This window comes from Gavia stellata, chromosome 25, assembly GCF_030936135.1.
Source record: "Gavia stellata isolate bGavSte3 chromosome 25, bGavSte3.hap2, whole genome shotgun sequence".
Taxonomy (NCBI): Eukaryota; Metazoa; Chordata; class Aves; order Gaviiformes; family Gaviidae; genus Gavia; species Gavia stellata.
In genome coordinates, this window is record NC_082618.1 from 5,372,025 (window position 1) to 5,392,349 (window position 20,325).

The 20,325-nt window shown below is 57.0% G+C and overlaps 1 protein-coding gene across 1 annotated transcript; it reads left to right on the forward strand.

Annotated features, from left to right (window-relative positions):
* Positions 1-6,698: 6,698 nt before the first annotated feature.
* On the forward strand, positions 6,699-19,969 carry SH2B2 (SH2B adaptor protein 2). Its single transcript, XM_059829449.1, has 8 exons — positions 6,699-7,559; positions 10,652-10,753; positions 14,756-14,847; positions 17,002-17,096; positions 17,656-17,835; positions 17,952-18,145; positions 18,948-19,119; positions 19,604-19,969. The coding sequence occupies exons 1-8, from the start codon at positions 6,699-6,701 to the stop codon at positions 19,915-19,917; spliced, it is 2,010 nt and encodes a 669-aa protein (XP_059685432.1). The 3' UTR covers positions 19,918-19,969.
* The last annotated feature ends 356 nt before the right edge of the window (positions 19,970-20,325 follow it).

Below are 20,325 nucleotides of genomic sequence, written 5' to 3' on the forward strand. Positions count from 1 at the left end.
ATAGCTTGGTTGGGGACAGGGCTTCGGACGCTCCCCTTGGGAGGCTCTGCTATTGTGGTGGTTAAAAATAGACTTTGGAGTGGTTACTTTTCTGCGGGAAGCTCCCTGGTCAGAGACAGGCAGGTGAGGTGGCACCCGAGTGAGAGGGAAGGGACGACAGCCTCTGACCTCCTTTACCAAAAGCTCTTTTTTCTTAATTTTTTTTTAATTTTCATTTTTTAAAATTTTTATTTTTTCAAGAAATAGTCAGCTTTTCTTTTGGGGCATTGCGGGGGGATGTCTTTGCTTTATTTCCAGACGCAGCACACTGCCTCCAAGCCCCAGGCTGCGTTCACGACGCCCAGCTGTAGCGATGCTTTGCACAGCATCACGTGGCTGCACCCTGGGGACCCCCTCCCCGTGGGTGAGGTTGGTACCCCTTGGGTCCCACGCCGCTGTACCAGATCGGCGGCGTGCTAAGTGACTTGGGTGATGCTCCAGCCCCATGCGTGGGCTGGCAGCGTGGCTCCCTGCAAGCTGGATGGAATTACTTGGGGAAGAGATTATCTAAGATCCAGTGGATCTTGTCTATTAACTTGTCTTTATTTTCCAGCAGCTGTCAGCACGGGAGGTAAAAATGTATACTGGGGGAGGATTTTGGAGGGGAAGGAGAGAAACAACCCTGTGATATGAAGTTGGTCAGAATAGTGGGAAATGGAGAAAATCTCAGGTTTTTCTGGGGGACTGTCATGGCCCTGAGCTCTGACTGGCTGCATGTGGGAAAGAAGAGTGTCTGTGTGTGTGTGTGTCCCCTCGCCAGCACCCAGGGGTCCCGGACAGGAGTGGGTCCCCCAGCACAGGCTGAGCAGTGCCGTGGGCTGGGGACTTGCCAAGTAAGTCAGTGTCGGGGCCGCACCGCTGCAGGCAGGATGCAGCCCCCAAAGCCTGGTGTATCTGCGGGCGCATCGGTTCCTGTGGGGTTGGCGTCAGGAGGCAGAACGGTGGGATTGCACGCAGAGCTGTGGGGAGACCGTCATATTCCCCCAAAGGGGGAAAAAGGGTCATTTCTTGCCCATTTTCTCTTTTGAAGACGTCTCCCTTCAGCACCTGCTATCCTGCCCTGGAAAATGGCCATCCAACGCTGCTGGGTGCTTTAGGGGCATCTGTTTTGAGAGCCGCTGCGGCTGGAGGAATCCCTCATCGGGCAGCGGAAAAAGACCCGAGAAGCCTTTTCACTCCAGGCAAATGTTTTCTAGGCTCCAGATGACAGGAGGACCCTGTAGTGCGTCTGGGCAGGGAGTCAAAGCATGCATTTAGTGGGGGCTCGGTTCAAGGAAGGTGGTTTGACCATTAAATTTGAGGCCAAAATGCTGTTCAGTTAATATTTTAGTGGGATGGACAGTAAATGAGAGGAACAAAGATTGTTTCCATTTCTATCTGATTCAGACAGCTGCTCTGATTTAAGATCTATAGGGTATAAATAGTACATGGAGCAATGAAGAGTGCAGAGAGCAATCAACTTCTCCCACCCCCGGGCTGCGGTGGGGATGGTAAGTGGGTCTGGAGGGATGTGTAATACGCACGGGCAGATAACTTTTGCTTTTTTGCCCTACGACTTTCTCTTCCTCAGCTCAGCCTGTGTCTGGTTAAAGCTCTGATGGGTCGTGAGGGCTGAGACCTTTCCCAGCTCCTCGAGGTGGCAAAGGAAACCCCCGGGAGGAGGTCGCTTGGTCTTTGCATGCTTCAGGTGTCTGCTGCGGAAGCGGGGACGTCAGCTCCGTGGCTGACGTGTCCCCCATCCCTTTGGGCTTGCACAGTAAGAGCAAAGCTGATGTGCTTGCTTCCCTCCTGCCATCAGCTCTGAGCCCCGCACGCTGCTCGTCCCGAGGGCAGTCCCCATCCCAGGTTTAGCTGTTCTCCCCGGGGCAGGCGCCAGGCTCCCTTGCGAGCTGCCGGAGGGGCTGCCTGCCTGCCAGGACCTGCCTGCCAGGAGCATCGCCTCGCAGCCCGCTGCTGGGGGGGCCGGGGAGGTGTTGCCTTGCTGTCGGACTCGCTCGTGACTCCGGGATCTCCCCTGGCTCAGCACGCTGAGGTCAGGCGCTTTTCTGGGGGAGCAGGTGCCTGGGTTTCCTCACGCCATTCCCGCGGGATCACCAGCTGGGGCTTTGAGTGACATGGATCTTGCTGGAAACCGAGCAGCTTGCTGGACCGGGACAGCTGGGACGGAGCTGGGGACCTCCTTCTCCACGAGCCGGGGCTTTGCTGCACACCTTTGCCTGCAGGCTCTTCCTCTCCTGCCCTCCCCTGCTCCCAGGCAGGCACACGCGTGACCCCGGGAGCTCTCCCGTGCAGGCGGAGGTGGAGGGATGCAGGCTTGCGTCTCACAACCTCCATCGCACGGTATTTTTTTCCTGTTGAATTTCAGGTCGCTTTAGCCCAGCCTGGCCGCGCTGCGCCAGGCAGAAGGGAAACATCTCTTTATTAGGGTTGTTTCCTTAAATAAAGCCCTCGGAGCGAGTGCTGGGCTGGCTGTTCTGGCTATCCCATGACCGGCATTGCGTGTTCAGGTTATTAACACCTCATTAGATGTTGGTTCCTCCCCACGTCTCTGGTTCAGCAAATCCCGGTGGCTTTGTCGTTGCTCCCTGACTCCTGCTTCACCGGAGACTTTTTTTTTTTCCATGGTCTCTTGCACTTCTGCTGACAGTTTAAATTTCATTTCTTCTTGAGGTCAGTAGCTTACTTCGACTTTCAGATCTTTCTATTTGTGTGTGCCGACACGCGTCCCCGGCGCAGCGGATGCATCAGCACAGCTTATCGGGAGAGGTTGTCATAACATCGCTGCCAGCGGCTGGCTCTCGCCTGCGATTGCAACCTGGGTTTCCACTTGGCCGATCCCCAGAAATCCTGGGGTTGGTTTTTTTTTTCTTCCTTCTTAAACCTTGACTTGCTCTCCGGAGTGACGGTGGCAGCAGGGCACAGCTCTGCCCTGGGAGGTGTCTGGGGACTCGTGCAGGTGGGTTAGGAGCCCGTCACCAGCCTGATGTCTTGGTTGCCACTCTGTGGCTTCCCTTTGGCAACAAACCTCCTCACTTTATATATGCATATGTCTGTCCTCTCATGTAACCCAGGCCAGGGACTCAAGGCTGTGGCCCCTGAGCCGGTTATGGAGTCAGCAGATAGCACCTCCAAAGGGATCTGTCTCCTTCGAAAGGTGCCCGGGAGCACGCCGCAACCCTCGGTAAGCTGGGCTGGAAGGGGATGGCCCTTGCTTTCCAAAAAAGCAATCGCAGATTTGCTGCTTGTTTTCATCTTGAGCTTATTTTTGTCTTCGCTTCTACCGCTCTGCCCGGGGATGCTGTCTGTGGCATGATAAGTTATTTCGAGAAGTGGGGCAGTGCTGTTGGTATGGCGGGGAGCGGAGGCACCGAGATTAAAGGTAAATCTACACAGATAATTGGGAGCCTGCTTCCCGCTGAAATCGAGTGAATGCATACGTGCCGGGGTGGGTGCCAGGGGGGCAATGGCTCTGCGGTGCTGGGGGGCTGCCCCCAGCCACCCCGCCTGCTCCCAGCCTCCGCCGTGGGGTCCCGGCCGGGGGCTCGCAGACCTGTTCTGGGCAGCGGGGGCTGGAGACGCAGCGCAGGGTTAGTAATCCCCCCCGCCGCCTCCTCAGACCTGCCAGATGTCTCTCCTCTAGGTTTTGTTTTTATAAATTGGTCTTTTAAAGTCTGTCATCCCCGTGCAGATGAAAGGAAGATGCTGTGATGCCTCTGTGTGCGCGTCCCTGAGCCTGGCTGCGGTGCCTGGGTGGCAAGGCTTTTTGTTTGGGGCTTTATCTTTTCTGAAGTGCCTTTTTTTTTTTTTTCTTCTTCTTTTTATCCTTAATCTCTCAGAGTCCTTTGCATCTTGGCTTGCCATCCCTCGGTTTTGGGCAGGCAGGCCCTGCTCCGTAGCACGGGTCCCTCCTGGAGAGAGGGATGGGGAGCAGCGTTCTCCCCCAGTCCGTGGCAGGGGGGGACACAGGCAAAGCCCTGGGGCTCAATGCCTGGGGCAAAGCCCAGCTGCTGCCTTCTGGAAGGTGCAATTAAACCCATCTCCGTGGGGCTTTCTCTTCCCTCCTGCAAGCCCCTTTCTGCTCTTTTCCCTTGGCACCCTTTCCCTCTCCCTTGCTCTCACCATGCCCGCTTGGATTAGGAGGGAATCATCTCCCTTTTCTCCCTGAGCCCAGATACTCCTGGCCCGTGGCTCGGTGCCGGGGCAGCTCCCGGGGGGGTGGTGGGGAGCCAGGGCTGTGAATTTACAAGCCGAAGGGCAGTAGCCGCTGCCGCGAGCTGAGCCTTTAAATTCTCTGCTCGGTGATGGATGGATAAGTGGGAATTGCATTTGCTGGGCGGGTAACAAACAGCTTTGCATTTTTCTGCTGCTTTTTCACTGTCTCTTGGGGAAATTCAGACACTGGTCCTAAACTGCAGGGATGGGTTTTTTCCCAGCTGGCATGGATCCCTGCGAGCAGGACCCACTCAGCTCTCGGGGAAAGCCCTGCAATGCTGGGGAGAGCCTCGCTGGGGATTTTTGCAGGGGCTGGAGCTCTGCCGGGAACTGGTGACGGCGCTGTGGGACGTGAGGGGCCAGCCTGGGTCCCCGATGGCCACGTGTGTGCCCTGTCCTCGCTGCCTGCCTGGCGCAGTCAGGACACCAAGCAGCATCCCCTTCTTGAAAGCGGGGAGATGCCACATTTGTGGGGCAGAGGTGCTGCCGAGGGGAAAGCTGTGTGGTCCTTACGAGACAGCAGAGAAGCAAAGCTCCCCCAGTTCTGGCTCTCACAAGCAACTCAGGGTTTCTCTTTCCATCGAGCGCTTCTGTTGCCTGTGTGTTTCTCCCTGTTTGAGGGCATTTGAGAGCCACTTCCAGGGATGGAGGTGCTGCCGGAGAGCTCCGATGTCTTGTGCTGCCAAGTCAGGCAGAGTCTTGTCTCAGTAGGGATGCGCTAGGGAGATGGCAACCGGCTCCTGGCCGCTGCTGCTGCTCCAGATCATAGCCTTCAGGGCTCGGTCCTGCCTGGGGCCTGGTGACCAACGCGGTCGGGGTCTGGAGGGCAAGGAGCAGGTTGGCACAGTCCCCGGTGCCCACCCCGATCCCGTGGCTTGTGCAGTTCATCTGAGCGGTAATTAATTATTGGCCATGTAAGCTGCTGGCAGGTTACTGGAGGTGATTTATAAGCAGGAGTAATCCCTTGCCAGCAAAAGAGCTGCTCTGTGAACGAAGAACAGCAAAATCCAGGGGAACTGTCGCGTCCTTCTGGAAGTCTGGCTCCCCAGGCATGGTCGCTGGCTGTCCCCAGGCATGGTCCTCGTCTGGAGCACGGCAGCCGCAGGGACCCCTGAGCTCTGTACTTGAGCCAGCTGAGGTGGATTAGTCGAACCACTGCTCCCGGAGGGCAAAGAGTGTTGTCTGGACACACAGACCTTGAGTTTGGGGACACGGGCTGAGCGGTGGCCCAGTTGCTCGCTGGGGAAGGCTCGCCATCCCCAGCAGGCACAAGCAGTCTCGGCACTCGGAGATGATTTTTGAGATGCGATTGTTGCTGGGGTCTCCCCGGGGAGGTGGTTCAAGCCGCCCAAAGCTAGGTAGAAGTTTGGGGAGTGCAGCGTGAGCACAAAGCCAGGGATGTGCGCGTGCCCCTGCGAGTCCTGTGGCTGCCGGGTGAGGGACCAATGTGGAGATGGGGCAAAGTGGTGCTTCTCCCATGGGCATGTGGGTCTGGTCTTCAGCTCCCTCCAACTTCTGGTGGGCTCCTGGGTCTGCCTTCTTTTGTTCCCTTGTACCCTACCTACTCGTTGGCCTCTGCCAAGGACCTGTCCCGGGGTTATCCATTATGCCACGGTGCCTGATGCTCAGCGGGAGGGCGAGGGGCAGGGGCTGAGCTCCTGCGTGGTTCCAGCAGCTCGGCTCGGTCTGACAAAGATGTGACTGGACAGGGAGGGCTCGGCCATGGTGGAGGGACAGGAGAGCAGAGCCTGCCGCGGCTGAGATGTCATCTGGCCGAGGAGGGTCTGGGCTATAAAGCCTGGGAATGAGCGGCTCTGGCAGCGTGTCGGGCTCAGTCCTTGCCAATCAAAGAAGCAAGATCCATGTCTCTTCTAATATGTCCCTTCAAAAAAAAAAAAAAAAAGGAAACAACACCCAAAATTGATATGGCGAAGGATCAGGGCAGAAATACGGATGGAGAAGGACCAGCTGCTGGGTGCGGAGAGGAGGGTGCTGTCCTGCACACCCGTGCGGGCACCGCTGGGATGCCCGGTGCTGTCTCACCCCGCGGGAGAGGGAGAGCTGCTGCCGTGCCCAGGCAGAACACGCAGGCGAGAAATCCTGAAGGCGAATCCCCTGGGGCTCCTCCGGTCAGGGACTCCTTAGCGGTTTTATGAGAAATCAATAATGCTTTTGCATGGTCATAATCGTAAAATAAGTACAATTTATGGCTGCTGCCAGGGCCAAGATTTTTTCCAGCGTATGAGGCGGAGAGGGAACGGAGCAAAAACACTTTCCCACGGCATTCCCCTTTGCACCAGGGCTGCAAACCTGCTCCGACATCGCGGCAGGGGGAGACCCCCGTTTGCAGGGGGGCACGGCCGCGCAGGGTGGGTTGCTCGTGCCCGTGCCTGCGCTCACCCTGTCCCCTTTCCCCGCAGCCCGCCGGCAGGTGGAATGGGGCAGCCATGAACGGCGATGCCCTGTGCCAGGAGCCCTCCTCCCCGCTCCCCGACTGGAGGGAGTTCTGCGAGCTGCACGCCCAGGCAGCTGCCGTCGACTTCGCCCAGAAGTTCTGCCAGTTCCTGAAGGAGAACCCCCACTACGACACCCCCGGGGCAGAGACCTCCTTCTCCCACCATTTCGCCGCCAATTTCCTGGACATCTTCAGCCTGGAGGTCAGCCGGGTGTTCGTGTCCGACTCCCCCACCAAGTACAACATTGTGCCCTTCGTGGGGCTGCAGAACTGCCACGTCCCCTACGGGCGTGAGGTCACCCCGAGGAAGGAGGAGACGTCCACCGAGTCTCTGGACAGCATGGACACCCCGTTGGGTGCCGGACGGTACCTGAGCCCATCGCAGCAGGCGCAGGCACGCAAGGTGTCCTCCTACGGCCAGTCCCGCAGCTCGGAGGACGTCTCCATCCACTCTGCCGCCAAGCCCAAGTTCAAGAAAGGCTTCTCCTTGAGGAACATGAGCTTGTGTGTGGTGGACGGTATGAAGGAGATGTGGCATCGCAAGTCCTCTCCGGAGCCGGGCACCGAGGCTGCCCCGGCTGGCCGGAGAGCCGAGAGGGAGCCGTGCCCGGCGGGGGGCAAGGAGCCCGGCGACCCGCGGGAGAAATGGACCCACAAGCTGCGCCTGTCCAAGGTGCCCTCCTCCAAGGTGGAGCTGGTGGACATCCAGAGGGAGGGGACGCTGCGCTACATGGTGGCCGACGACACGAACTGTGTGGGGAGCTCGCAGTGGCAGAAGTGCCGCCTCCTGCTCCGGAAAGCAGTGAAGGTGGAAGGAGAGAGGTTCCTCCTCGAGTTTTATGTCCCGCCAAAGGTAAGTCCTGGCTTTTCTCCACTATTGGTTTTTCTGAGCAATTCAGGCAGCAGTTGGGCTTTGCTTGAGGTTTTTCTTACTTCCACTGCTGAGCTGGGATGAAATCCAGCTCTGGTCCAGAGCAGGGTTTGGTGCTGAGATGCCAACAGAGGGGACAGCGTGGTTGAAACCCATCCAACCTGCGAGCCCTGTTCACTGGGGCATAGCCCCCTCCTTCCCCCACAGCCCCTGGGAGAGTTGCTGACGCCTCTGTCTGGTCCTTTGGCCCCCAAATATCAGCAATCTCAGTGGAAAAGCTCATTCCCCCATCAAGACATGGGTTGTCCAGGCTAGCCAGAGGGTTTTTTCTCTTCCCAATGTGTTGCAGAGGTATGTGGTTGACTGGTGGCTCATGCAGCAGCAGCATGGCTGGGACTGCTGCCTGGGCTTTGTGTTTTAGATCGGCGGGTCACTTCCTGAAAGCAGGGTTTTTTTTCTTCTAAAAATAACAATTCCTTTGGAATATTTTTGCACCTGCAAGGCTCCCTCCAATGAAGTTTTTTGGTGATGGGGACAGAAGACACCGGTGTTGCCCTCCGAGGCTGAAGCACCACTACCATGGATGGGTTTTTGCAGCTCTCCTCCCAGCTACTTCCCCTCCTGGGCAGAGGAACACTATTATTTTTATTACCCTCAATATCGCTTTTCCTTGCCTGCATCTTTTCTTCTTCTGTACTTTGAATGAAAGCTTCAAAAGCAGGAGCCGGTTTTCATTGCAGCGTGTCCTCAGCGCTTCTTCCCTCCCCTTCTCACACGCATCCCCCCCTGCACGTGATGCAGGGAAACGTTGTCCCTGTTTTCCTGGGGGAAGAGCTGAGCGGTGGAGTGGTTGGCTCAAGAAATGTGGATTATGAGACCTTCAATCTCCTTCTTGCCATGGGACCGCCTTTGTTCCTGGTCTGAGCAAAGAGATGCATTACGCTGCCAAACCCTCACCTGTGCCAACGCCGTGATTGTGTATTTGTCTCTTCGAAAAGCACAGGGCAAATAATAAGCTGTTTCCCAGGTCTTTACTAGCTGTATGTGTTGGTAATGAAATCTCAGGCTATTTAAATACCTAGGGAAGAAAAACCTCATTTACTTCATCTTCTCCAGGACTTTCCTGCTTGCGTTTCAGTCCCTGGTAGTGAAGCTGAGCCAACACGAGCCATCACGCCAGGCATGCACCTGGGGCTGCCGCTCCGTGGGTCTCTGTGCTCGGAACCCCCCGTAACCCTCGGTTTGGTAGAGGGATGGATCCGTACATTATACATGGGGATAGCAGGATAGTTCATCTTTTTAAACAGCATTTTCTATATTTTTTTGAGGCCAAAATGAACCTTGGCGCTGCTGGTATGAGTCCATCCCTCTCGCCTAGCCGTCACATCTCTCCCAGTAAAATATAAAATACGAGTTTAAACTGAAGCGCATCTCTGTAGAGCAGCTCAGCGCTGGTACGGGTGGCATGCATTGCTGGTAGCTGGCTCGGGGGGCTTCCTCAGCCCAGGGACCGCAGGAGACCCGGCTGGAAGGAAAGCACCATGTCCGTGGCGCGATGCACGGAGGATCCGGTGAACCTGGTGGGTGCTGGCTGCACGGAGCAGCGCTGGCGAGTCGGCCGCACCAAAGGGGCAATAAACTCAGGTTAAAATGGAACAACTGCTGCTCTTAAAACGTTTAAGAGAGTGCTCATAGAGGGATTTTTTTAGTGTATCTTGATTTGCCTCTAAAAATCAATTTTGAAATGATTTTATGGCAACTTTTATGAACATTGTCTGTTATAATCACACCCTGCTTTGGTTTACATCTTTCTCTCCTCATCCCATCTTGTTTTCCATCTGGCAAATGATTCAGCTGTAAAAGTGGCACCAGCCTGGCACAGCTGGAGGAAAACAGCTTTTTGCTTCAGCAGCCCCCAGGTTTGTTTTTGCATAGGCCCTACAAAAACTATGGTCATGTCTTTAAAGGGGAGAGCCCTCCTGGAGCAGACCCTTCTCTGGCTCACCGGTGAATTAACACCGTATTTTCTCTCCTTTCAAAGCAGCTGCCTCCTCCTTTCTGACCTTCTCCCGTGTAAACACCAAGAGGGAAACATTCCCCAGGGCAGGGCTGAGCCTCGCACAGCCGGAGAAGTGCATGGAGGCAGCGCTGGGGCCCTGGGGCTGGTGGAAACGAAACGTCCCAGAGGGGAAAAAGCAGTTCCTGTTCTGTCTTGGATTTCTTTTTTCCAAAAAAAAAAAAGAGAACTGAACCCATCGTTGGTAACCTGCAGCCCAACACTCATCGCCGGCTTCGTCCCACCCCTTGCACCCACGGCACAGGTTTCGGTGACTAAATCGCATCTCTGCTTCCCGAAGCCACGACGCTCCCAATCCCGGAGCCCTGGAGGAGATCGGCCCTGGGGAGCAGCTCCGCGGGCTCCTTTGGGGGATTTGTTATAATTAAAACAAATATCTGGGGAATTTGTGGCTCAGCAGAGACTTCAAGTGGGAGGCACTGGGTCCTGCCCTGCCATCAAGGCTCCGGCGGGTGCCGGGGGCCCTGGGGGAAATTAATTTTTCTTTATTTTAATGTAATTAAAATTCCCTGCATGGCTAAGGCTGCTGTATCGTAGCTTCTCAGTCGAAATGACGCTCCTGTGCTGGATAAATGGAGTGTCTTCCTGGGCTGCTTTCTGCACAGGAACTGTCCCCCCTCAGACAGCACAGTTCTCTGGTGGCGTATCTCCATTGGGAGAGGGTTTACAAAGGAGAGAAATAAGTGGTCTTGGCAGACCTGGCATATCAGCCTGTGCTGGAGCAAGGAAGAGGTTTGGCAGTTAAATGCACTAACCTCCCTATCCTCCACCGGGCCTCCTCTTGGTTTAATTAAAAGAGCTTGGAGTTATCAGGCACATGAGGGAAATCAATGCTTTTTCCCCCCTCCCCCTGTAATAACCGTGCAGGCTGAGCCGCAGTCTTGCCTCTCTGAGAGCCCCGCTGCATCGTCCCCCGGGAGAGTTTGATTCAATTGAGCGACTTTTTTTTATTTATTGATTTTATTTTTTGTAATAATTTTTTTTTTTCTTTTCTCAGGCTTCCAAACCCAAGGTGAGCATCCCGCTGTCGGCCATCATCGAGGTCCGCACCACCATGCCGTTGGAGATGCCCGACAAAGACAACACCTTCGTCCTAAAGGTGAGAGCACGGCGGCAGCGGTGTGTATCCCGACGGGAACCCCATCTGTACCCACATCCAGCCCCTGCTGCGGGGATGCTCCGTCCCCAAGGGGATCGTTGCCTTGGTTTTCGGAGCTGAGATGCTAACAGCAGTAATACTCCCCGCGGGATCCCTGTCTCCCCTCCCCAGGTTGTCCCCCCACCAAAATGATGCAACCTCCACCTGATGCCTGGGTATTTTGGGATCGAGCTGTTTGCCTGGCTTTCACCGTGGGGTTTTGCTTCTCCATGTCACCAGGAGATGAGTTAAATTAGTGTCTAGAGACAACCTGCAAGGGGAAACGCTCTTTGGTGCGGCTGCCGGTGGTTTTGTGACTGCCGCTGCCCCGGGTCGGTGGCACATGGTGACAGTTTCATTTACACGGTGCGATGGGAAGGGCTGTGCGGGGCCACCGAGGCCCTGGGGATCAACCACCCCACGCGAGTCTGGGGGCACAAGCAGAGAGTGAAAGTATCTCTCTCTCTCCAGAAAGAGTTTTCCATATCATGCAATTAATTAGCTTAATGCTCCCTCCTGCTCTGCCGAAAGGCAGCAGCCTGTCACGGCAGATGGGGGCTGAATTTTGCAGGGTCCCAGCTCAGGGCGCGACGTGCCGCTGTGATGATGGATGTGTCACTGGAGATGGTGTTTCGCTCCAGCTAATGAGGCTGAGCCTCCCCACTCGTGCTAATGGACTCGTGCTCTCCATCAGAGCTGTTGGACGTGCCCAGCTGGGAGTTAGCATGTGTATGTGGGGGGACACCAGTGTGTTGAGGATTTCTGTGTCCTACCTCTGCTAAAAAAACACCTCTTTCCCTGATGTTTCTCCCTAAAAGCCTGTGGCAAAGGCAGACCGGAGAGGCCAGGCTTCCCGGCTGAATGAACCTGCTTAAAAGCTTAGAAAACTGTGAAAGCAGAGGAGGGAAAATATTGAGCCTGGCTTCGTGAAAGCGCCCCGTACCTGGTAGCCCGCCTGGCCCCGGCACACATTTCTGCGGGAAAACACTCTCCACCAAACCCGGCTCCTTGTAAAGGTCCCCCACCTTCTCCTGGCAGCTTCCTCCAGGGCATCCCCCTGCCCCAAGGGTTTCTCGCCATTCAACCTCAACCTCTGCTGCGGTCAGTGTCCACCATGGACACAGAGGCTAATTCGGCTGTTGTCTCCTGTGCCTCAAAGACCAACCTCACGCGTCTTCTCCTCTCCAGACTGATCAGCCCAAGGTCCTCCTTGTCTTCCTTGTGGGCTCTGGAGAGGAAATGCCCCAAAGTGTACGTGGTGCCATGGCCAGGAGCAGATGGGAAGGATTCCTTCTCCTTTGATTGCTTCTCCTTTCTTCTTCCTCTTTACCCAGCCCAGGTTGATCCAGCTGCTTTCTTTGTACCCTGAAAGATGACGTTGACTCATGTAGTTTGTGGGCTGGTGTAACCCCTCAATGCTTTTTGCAGAACCGCTCCAGAGTCGCGGTTTCCCAACCCAAACACCCACGGCAATTAGTGCGAACCCAGAGCTCACTCATGTCCTTGAGCTGGGGGCTGCTTTTGGCTTTTTCTTCCACGGAGCATTTCTCAGCTTCGACAAGTTCATTTGAATTCTCGCCTCATCCTCCAACACACTTGCAACGTGGTGTCATCCGTGAATTGATTAGGCATCCTCGCTTTGCTTTTGTCCTAATCATTACTGAAGAGCAGCACGCACGGAGAGAGTCCTTGATGTGAAGGAGCTTCTGAGCATATCCCTTGGCTTTGACCGTCAGCCATCGATAAGCCATTAACCATTAATAACTGCTCTTGGAATACGGCTCATCAGCTACTTGTGATCATGTTTTCTAGATGCCCTTACAATTCTCCTATCAACCATGCCTTGCTACCTGCCTTGCTGGAATGTCACATCGGTGTCCAAAGCGTGGTCAGTGCCAAGGATGTGACACTGCTTCTCCCCATCCCTGAGGCTGTCATAAGCAGGAGTAGATGGGTCTGACAGGGTTTGGTCGTGGCAGATCCCTGCTGGGGGGGATTCAGCTCCAGGGTGCTTCCTGGGTGCTTGTGGAGGGTTGGTTTCTCTGGCTGCTGGAGGAGGACTCTGGGGTTGCCCTCTTCCCACCTTCTGGAGCTGGACATGCTCTCTCCACTCCCACTGCTAACAGCTCTGCAACTACTTCAGCCATTTCTTTAATTACCCCAGGGAACGCTCCAAACCCCGCTGGTCTGAAAACGCCTGATTGACCAGGTACCCTCCACCCTGCTCCTGCCCCGTTCTGGCCGGGGCGCTTACCCCGCCGCGGGGTTGATTGATTGCAATCGATCCTTTGAGTGACCCGAGGCAGCGAACGCAGCATCGAGCCCATCTGCTCAGTTCTCCTCTCCTGCTGCCCCTCTCCTGCCTCTCCAGCCAGGCTTTGCCCTCGCCTTGCGGCTGTCGGCACAGAATGCTTTTCCCCTATTCCCAACGTATTTTATTTGTAGGTCATTTTCTGCCCCAGCCCTTCTCGCTGGGACATCTTGCTGCTGCTCTTTTGAGTTCCCCCTTTGCTGGCTGGACTCGCAGAGGGGGTGAAGCTCCCCCTCGATGTCGGAGTGTGGATTAGAGGGGTAAGAAAGGGAGCTGGGTGCCATGATTTCCCCACTGCCTTCCCGTGTACGGGGCTGATGTCAAGCCCGACGCAACATGCCACGCTCTGTCAGCTTACGATAGGTAGCAAAGCCCCTGCCTTGTTCTGGGAGGCCACACTGGAATGGTTTCTGCCGAATTGCCTAAAAATTAGCAGGCAGCGTGTCCCCACCACCCATCGGACGCCAAGCACATGCTTTTTTTTTTTTTTTTTTTTTTCCATTGCACAAGCAGGCACTTGCAAAATACCCAAGCCCTGCACGTGCTTCGCTTGCTGTCATGCTCTGCGTGAGAGAGCAGCCCTGTCTCCCACGCCGGCTTCATGCATTGTCCTCAGAAAGCTGGAGAGGCTCCTTTGCCTCTCCAACAAAACGGGGGGAGGACCTTTGCTGCTCCCCTCCACCGCTGCGCTGCTCGGGGCAGGACAGCCCATGCTCGGCCCCAGCCCAGGCACCGCTCCCTGCACACCCTGCTTATTTTCAGGACAGTGATTCAGTTGTTTGTGATTAATTTAATTTGCTAGGAGGTTGTCTCTGTTGGCAATGCGATACCCTCCCGGAGTCAGGGCGGCCTCGCCAGCTCGGGAACACGTTGTGTAAGGGGTCTGGGAGGGATGCAGGGAAACCTGCCAGAGGCACACAGCATTGCATGGGGTGGCTTCCGAGTCCCTCTGCCCTGCTGCCCCACTGCTGATGTGGGGCTTTTCTGGGTCCTCCCTGGTCCCAGAAAGACCCAGCTCCTTTGGGCTTGCAATTTTGGAGGCTCTTTTGCCTCCTGATTCTTATTTTAATTTTTTTCCTGTTAAAGTGGGTTTCTCTCCCACCCTGTTGCAATCAGAAATCAGAAGCCTCGTGGACCAGCAGGCAGAAAAAAATAACAGAGGAGAGGTTTTAAACTCCTGGGTTTGAGGAGCTGGTGGGATTTTGGGGCAGCGAAAGGGCAGCGTGGCTTCTGCTCTACCTGCACAGAGCTGTTTTTGGGGGGACGCTGAAGCACCCCAGAGCCGTGCGATGCTGTCTGTGCTGGTGCGTGGTGCCATGCACCCCCGATGCCGCCGGCCAGGTGTGGTTTTGCCATGGAGGCTGTAAAAACCTTGTGATGCGTTTGTGGGTAACGGTGGGGTGGGGGTTTTCCTCCAAGCCCCAGCTTTGGTCAGGGGTCACCCTCAGACACATCAAAGCATCTCTCTGGGTCACCCCTCGGCATTCCTTTGCTGGAATGGGAGGGGGCACTTATCCTCTCCTGTTCAACCGAGGTGCTATTTAATAGCAGGAGGTGAATGGGGGGATCCAGCTGGGTTATGGGGTGTGATTTACCCCGGGGAGGCGGTGGGACCCCGGCCACAGCCTGACGCTGTCCCATGTTGCCCGCAGGTGGAGAACGGGGCTGAATACATCCTGGAGACCATCGACTCCCTGCAGAAGCACTCCTGGGTGGCGGATATCCAGGACTGCATCGACCCCGGGTAAGGCTCGCCAGGGGAAGGTGCTGTGTGGGGACCAGGCTCACCACTGCTGTGGTGCCCTCGCCGCCGAGCACGGGTTATTACTCCGATGCAATTTTTGCTACTCGGGGTATTACAGAAAGTCCCTGACTCACGTCAGCAGAAGTCTGGAGGCAAAGTTTGCAGCCTGTGTGTGTCAGAGGTGCAGCCTTGCAGAGAGCTGGCTGCTTGCTCACCCTTTCCTGCCCTGTGTCACCTCGGCCAGACAGAGGCAGGTGACCCAGGAACACAGCCCTCAACACGGGAAGCTCCTAACACCCACCCTCTGAAGCTTTTATACTATATTTGAGCTATTTTCTATGCTTTTTGCCAGTCCAGCATCCATGGTATATTTAAGATTCTGCTGGCTAAATTGATTTATTTATGTTTCTATCACTGTGGTATTAATGCTGTCACTGGAGTCACAACAACTCTGCCAAAACTTCTCATCTTCTCTTTCATCAGCCCATGCATTGGGTTACGCTGTAGGGAGGTCTGCGTGCCCGGCACTGCTGCCCTTCAGCTGGCTCAGACAGCCCCAGTCTCGGGGAGGCAGGATCAGCTCAGGCGCTCCCCAGGCTCCGGGAAAACCCCAGCACTGCCCTTCTCGGCACGGTTTTGGAAAAACAAGGTGCCCAAGCTTGCAGAGGTGAAAACCTTGAGCAAACCTAGAACAGGGGCTTGGAGAAGGGTCCAGCTGCCTCTGGGCTGCCTTTGCCCCCTTCCACCGAAGAGAGGCAGTTTGGGTGCTGCAGGGTTGGTCACGGCAGAGGCTGCATCTCATAGGGCAGATGCACTAATGGACTCTAGATCTGTGCTCCTTCAGCTGCTTTTGCTGCTTTTTAAAATACATAATTCAAGAAGCGACGCTGAGGCTGGGCTGCTGGTGGAGGCGAGGCTGGGAAACATGGCCCTTCTCCCAGCGCATGTCTTGGTGCCGGTTTTCCAGCCGGAGCCCAGCACCGCGGCCATGCTCGCCTCGAGCCGCTGCAGAAGCTGCTGGCAGCAGCTGGCTCTGCCAGCCCCTCGCTCTGCCGCCAGCAGCCTCCCAGCCTTTTATGTTTGCTTAGCACCCAGCACAGTCCCGCTTTGGCCTCCGGACGTGACTGTAAAGCAAATAATAATGAACTCCAGAGCAAATAATAATGAGCTGTTTAATACACCGACACACACGCTTGGTGCCAAGAACGAGTTTTCAATCACTCCTGATGCTTTTGCCAAGGGCTGCATGCTGGAGCTGCTGCGTGAGCACCCGTCGACGGCTTTTCTGCAAAGCGCTGTTGGTTTTGGTTTTCCTTCCTCCCTTCTTGTTTTTTCACCGGCTGCAGCTGAATGACTCCCAATGGCTGATTCACTTACTGGCCACTAAATAATTCAGCAGCTCCCTCACGAGCCGTTACAGCTAACGCAGCCGCTTCCTCGCTGCCTGCGCCCACGTGCCTGCCGTTAAGCAAGAGTAGCCGAGTGCCACTGGCTGCTCCCGCCGGCGGCCAGGATAAAAATAGGCTGGGGGGTTTGTGCAAGAAGGGTGCTGAAGTGCACGGGCAGGAGCCGGGCAGCAGGGATGCTCCCCGTGGGTGCTGCACTGCTGCAGCCCCGCCTTGCTCTGCTCCCACTCACTGTCTCACTCTGGGCCTCCCAGCTTGGTTTTTCGGTGTCTTTTGGGGACGTAATTCCTGTGGGTTGGTAATTCCCTTTGTGGAGGGTGAAAGCAAAAGCGCCCTTGGGTGGACGTTGGTGGTGGGAGTGCGTGTGCGTCTATGTAAATCTTGCAAAGCAAAGCAACGGAAGTCAAGGTAATAGATTTCCATCCAAACCAACAAGGTTGCAGCAAAATACTGCAGCTGGGACCAGCTGGCGTGACCCCCGTAATGAGGGCTTTCAAGGGTTTAATCGCCTCACACTGGTATCTCACCCCTAAAAGACCACGTTGTTTCGCTGGCCACTCTGCCTCTCGATGCTGCAGGCACTTCTGTTCGTGGCAACCCCTCCAGGAGGAAGCGAGGAGCATTGGGATATGTTCCTGGAATTTCATTTGGTCAAGAGTCCCCGTCGCACGCCTGTGAGCAGAGGTGCCGTGCGTGCATCCCCGCAGCGTGGCAGCTGGCGTGTGACTGCTCTGTACTCTCCCCCCAGGGACAGCGGGGACGACATCGAGCTGGCGTCCTGTGCGCAGGGAGCCTGTCTGCCGGGCAGGGTGTCCTCCTGCAGCTGCGAGTTCCTGGCTGACGGTGAGGACCTACATCTGGGAAAAACACCCGCCGGGGAGGGTGGGTGTCTTCAGGTGCCAGGTCTGGTTTGGTGGGAGGGGCCAGATTTTGCCAGCGATAAAGTGAAGGACCCTGAAGCAGGTGCTGTGGGGATGGATCTTCTTCTGTCTATCACCTTCCTCTTCTTCATGCTAGCCCCCACCCTGGGGAGGTGGGCCACCCCATTTCAGACATCAACGCTGCCCCTGTACATCCTGGTATGTGTTGGAAGTCTAGTCCCCATCTGCAGGCGCTGCGGTCTCTGGGTCCCAGCAAGCAGTCTCCACCCGCACAGCCCCACCTTGTCTTCATGCCCAGCCAGGACGAATCCGTGTCCCTCATCCCGGTGGCACCGGGGCAAGGAAACGCAGGGCAGGCTGAAAGGGAGTCACCCGAGCTGCAGCTAGAGCCGTGAGCTAGCCCTGAGATGTCTCTGAGAGCCAGGGGTGCTCCAACACGGTTGCCTTTAGAGCAGGACAGCCCCCAGCCTTGTCCAGTGATGCTGAGCCATGAGCCCATCCCTCTGCAAATTCCCTTCCAGATGTGCCCAGGCCACCAGACAGATGTGCCCTGCCCGGCGCTCAAAGCACCACCATGGCCACTGCCATCCCCGCACCCCACAGCCGGGGCAGGGACTCTCTGGGGGAGCTCCTCACCCACGTCCCGCTGGAGAGCTTCCTGCAGACGCTGGAGTCCTCCCCCCCCGCCGGGCATCTCTCAGGTACCGGGATGCGGCCCCAGCACCTCACTATCGGGGGTGCACGGAGGGAGAGGACGAAGGGGTGGGAGAGGGCGGTGTCCGGCTGCTCCCTAAAAACCTGCTGTCTCTGCGGCCAGGCGAGGACAGCGAGGCGGAGGCAGAGATCAACCTTTCCGATTTCCCCTGGTTCCATGGGACACTCTCGCGGATCAAGGCGGCTCAGCTAGTGCTCTTCGGGGGTGCCCGGAGCCATGGCTTATTCGTCATTCGGCAGAGTGAAACACGGCCGGGGGAGTATGTGCTGACCTTCAACTTCCAGGGGAAAGCAAAGGTGGGTGTCCTCTGCCTCTCCCTGAATGTTAGTGCCAGCCCTGCCCAGCACCCTGGGCTGCTTCCTGCCCTGCTGGGGCTCTGCGAGCAAGCGGGTGCCATGCAGTCACCCCAAACGCCGCAGCTCTGCAGAGAGCTGCACCTCAGCAGGGCACCACTCGGCTCCACCTGCCCTTGTTCCCCAAGAGCCTTCGGCACCCTGCCCAGCCCCATCAGCCCTTTCCCAGCTGGATCAGTGCCTGCCATGCTGGCATAAGGTTAAATACCCCACGGGACCCCCAGCATAGCCTGGCACATCATCCCCTGCCCTCTTCTTGTCCGCTCCATGTCCTGAAGTACACAGATGCATTATAAAAAAACAACCCACACGTAGTTTTCTGCTGGGTCCCTTTTCTACCAGAGGGCAGACACTGCCAGGGGTTGAGATGTAACGGCCCGATCTTGTGGCCAGTCCTGCAAGAAGCAGTTCAGGCAGACTGGGGGCTTCTCCAGGCTGTTTGTGTCACCAGGATGGGACCCGCAGCCCCCCTGGCTGCACCCAGCCGCCCTTCTCTGGCTGCTTCTGAATGGTGCTGGTCACCAGGAGGAGAAAAACTTCTCCCAGGGCTGCAGTAAGTAGGGTTTTGCAGGAAACCTCCTGCAACAGGAGACCCTCTTGGGCAGGCAAGGGTAAAAAGTAAAAGTCCTATGTTTGGAGATAAGCAAACCTCCCTGGCTGATGGAGGTGGCTCCTTCTGCTGATTGCAAGGGTGAATCTCACCCTTGCAGTCCCCACCTCACCCGCTGGCCCCCTGCCCTTGCAGCACCTCCGCCTGTCGCTGAATGAGAGCGGGCAGTGCCACGTGCAGCACCTCTGGTTCCAGACCATCTTCGACATGCTGCGCCACTTCCACACGCACCCCATCCCCCTCGAGTCGGGCGGCGCGGCCGACATCACCCTCCGCAGCTACGTCGTGGCCCAGAGCCCGCTGCCCGGTAGGTGCCGGGGCTCGTGCTGCTGCTGGGTCGGGGCATGGCTGGGTTCGTGTTAGGGCTGGGATCTTGCGTGGATCCAAAAAGGACTGATCCCTGGGATTCCTCCACCGACCCCCTCCCTAAAGCTGCGCCCGTGTCAGTGCACGTGGCTCCGGAGATGCCCCAAGGTGGGTGTTATCCCCCTGAAGGTGGGCAGGGAGGACCATGAAGCAGTGGGGCTGCACTGGGGTGACCTGTGTGCCCCCAGCTATGGGTGTCAGTCCCCTGGCTTGAGCAGGAGAGGAGCAGAGGGGTCTGTGGGGCTCAGAGCATCCCGCTATGCCGGGAGAGTGTGGCAAGGAGGGTTGGGGAAGGACAGGGTCAAAGATGGAGAGAGTGAGCAAGGGAGAGGGTGGGCATGGAAAGGTGCCAGGGAAGGGGAAGGAGAGGGGGGGCTGAGCCCCCAGGCAGCATTGGAGGGGTCAAGCTCCTGTCTCCCTTGCAGACGCCGGCCCCCCGCCAGCCCTCGTGTCACAGCCGCCGGGCTGCCGGGTCGACCTGCCACCCCCGCACTACTTCTGCAGCACAGCACCCGCCGGCCCACCGGCCCCGCCACCTGCTGAGGGGGTGGCCATGGGCCCCGCTGTCACCAACCCTGCACCCTACCACCGTCTGGAGGGTGCCCTGGGCCCCCGGAGCCGCAGCGACAGCACTGAGCACCGGCCGGAGCCCCCCGCCGCCAGTGCCGAGGACTACCACGAGGCTGATGGTGCCCGGAGCCGGACCCGGGCGGTGGAAAACCAATACTCCTTCTACTGAGCCCCCCCATGCCCAGGGGCTGGATGGCAGGGGGATGCGGGGCACCCCTGCCCCTCACCGCTGCACCAGCCTCACCGCCTCCTCCTGCCACCACCAGCAACCCAGCCGGGACTTCCTTCTTGCTCCCTGCCACTTTCGGAAAAGTGCGTGTCAGCGGCAGGCAATGTCCCAGCTGGACCCAGCGCCAGCCCCAAGGTTGGGGCAGTGCTGGGGGTTTGGGAGGCTGAAAGCGTCAGTGCCATTTTGGAGCTTGCAGCCTCCTCCCTTTCCCTTTGGACCAAGAGTTCTCCCGGGGCCGAGCCAGGCTCCCTGCATCTCCTCCCTGAGGATGTCCCTCCTGGGATGGCAGCATGAAGCTGTGATGGGCTCCTTCCTCCAGCCAAAGCACCTCGGCACGTGCCCTCTGGG